Here is a 918-nt window from a genome sequence, read left to right on the forward strand (position 1 = left end):
GCACACCTTCCTATATTAATGAAAAGAATGTTTTTTCTGTGCAAAAAGCATTTAGATATCAAATTAACCAACAATAATTTTCAGTCTAAAGGTTATGCAGTCATCAGTTGGATTTTTCTTTTATGTCAGAATTCATTAAGGGTAGAGGGGGGTGACATTTATTTTTACATGTAAGGACATTTATGATAGACATAACTGAAATACATTTCTGTGACTCATTTCATTTAATAATAATATAAATACTTGATATTTTTCCAAGGAAATTGGTGTGTTGATGCAAATGATTGTAAATGTTTCCTGTTCTTGGCAAAAAAGAAAAAGAAAAGAATTTTGGTAAAAAAAAGGTTGCCATATACCTATATAAAAGTATATCTAGTACTATTATCATAATTTTTTTGTGTTCCCAGATGGAATTGACAGGAGAACTCTACAAAATTTTCTGCAAGCGAAGGGACAATTTGAAGGATCGAGTCCTGTATGCCATGGTGGAGAATTTTAAGCTTGGTTACTATTCTAAGCCCCCTGCAGTGTTTGATAGTGCACAGCATGTTAGAATATGTGCAGAGTGAGTACTTCTCTGTTTCTATTGATTTATGTGTGAGAAAGGTAAAGAGGGAAGAAAAAGAAAAAAGGAGAAATTATGAGAGTGAGGGATAGAGCTGTGCCTGTACAGAAATGCATTTATAAATTGTATATTACAATTACATAGGATTTACAGCATTCTCAGTGCCATGTCCATGCTTATGTTGCAGTTTAATACTTGTAAAATCTTTGTTTGAAATAAATGTTTTTCAAGTAATCCAGTTTTAGACAGACCGGAATAAATGAAAAGTTTAAGATAATGAACTAAACATATGGTTGTATTATTTTATTATGTGAGAGTAAGAAGTGTTGTTCAAGTGATATAACTATAGAAAA

The 918-nt window shown here is 31.2% G+C and overlaps 1 protein-coding gene across 1 annotated transcript in view; it reads left to right on the forward strand.

Annotated features, from left to right (window-relative positions):
• Positions 1-918, forward strand: part of LOC119594295 — a 25740-nt gene that overhangs the window by 4721 nt on the left and 20101 nt on the right. Inside the window, 1 exon segment of the mRNA XM_037943356.1 lies at positions 408-565. Within this exon segment, the coding sequence (XP_037799284.1) occupies positions 408-565 (158 nt within the window).

The sequence above is a fragment of the Penaeus monodon genome, chromosome 33 (genome assembly GCF_015228065.2).
Source record: "Penaeus monodon isolate SGIC_2016 chromosome 33, NSTDA_Pmon_1, whole genome shotgun sequence".
Classification (NCBI taxonomy): Eukaryota; Metazoa; Arthropoda; class Malacostraca; order Decapoda; family Penaeidae; genus Penaeus; species Penaeus monodon.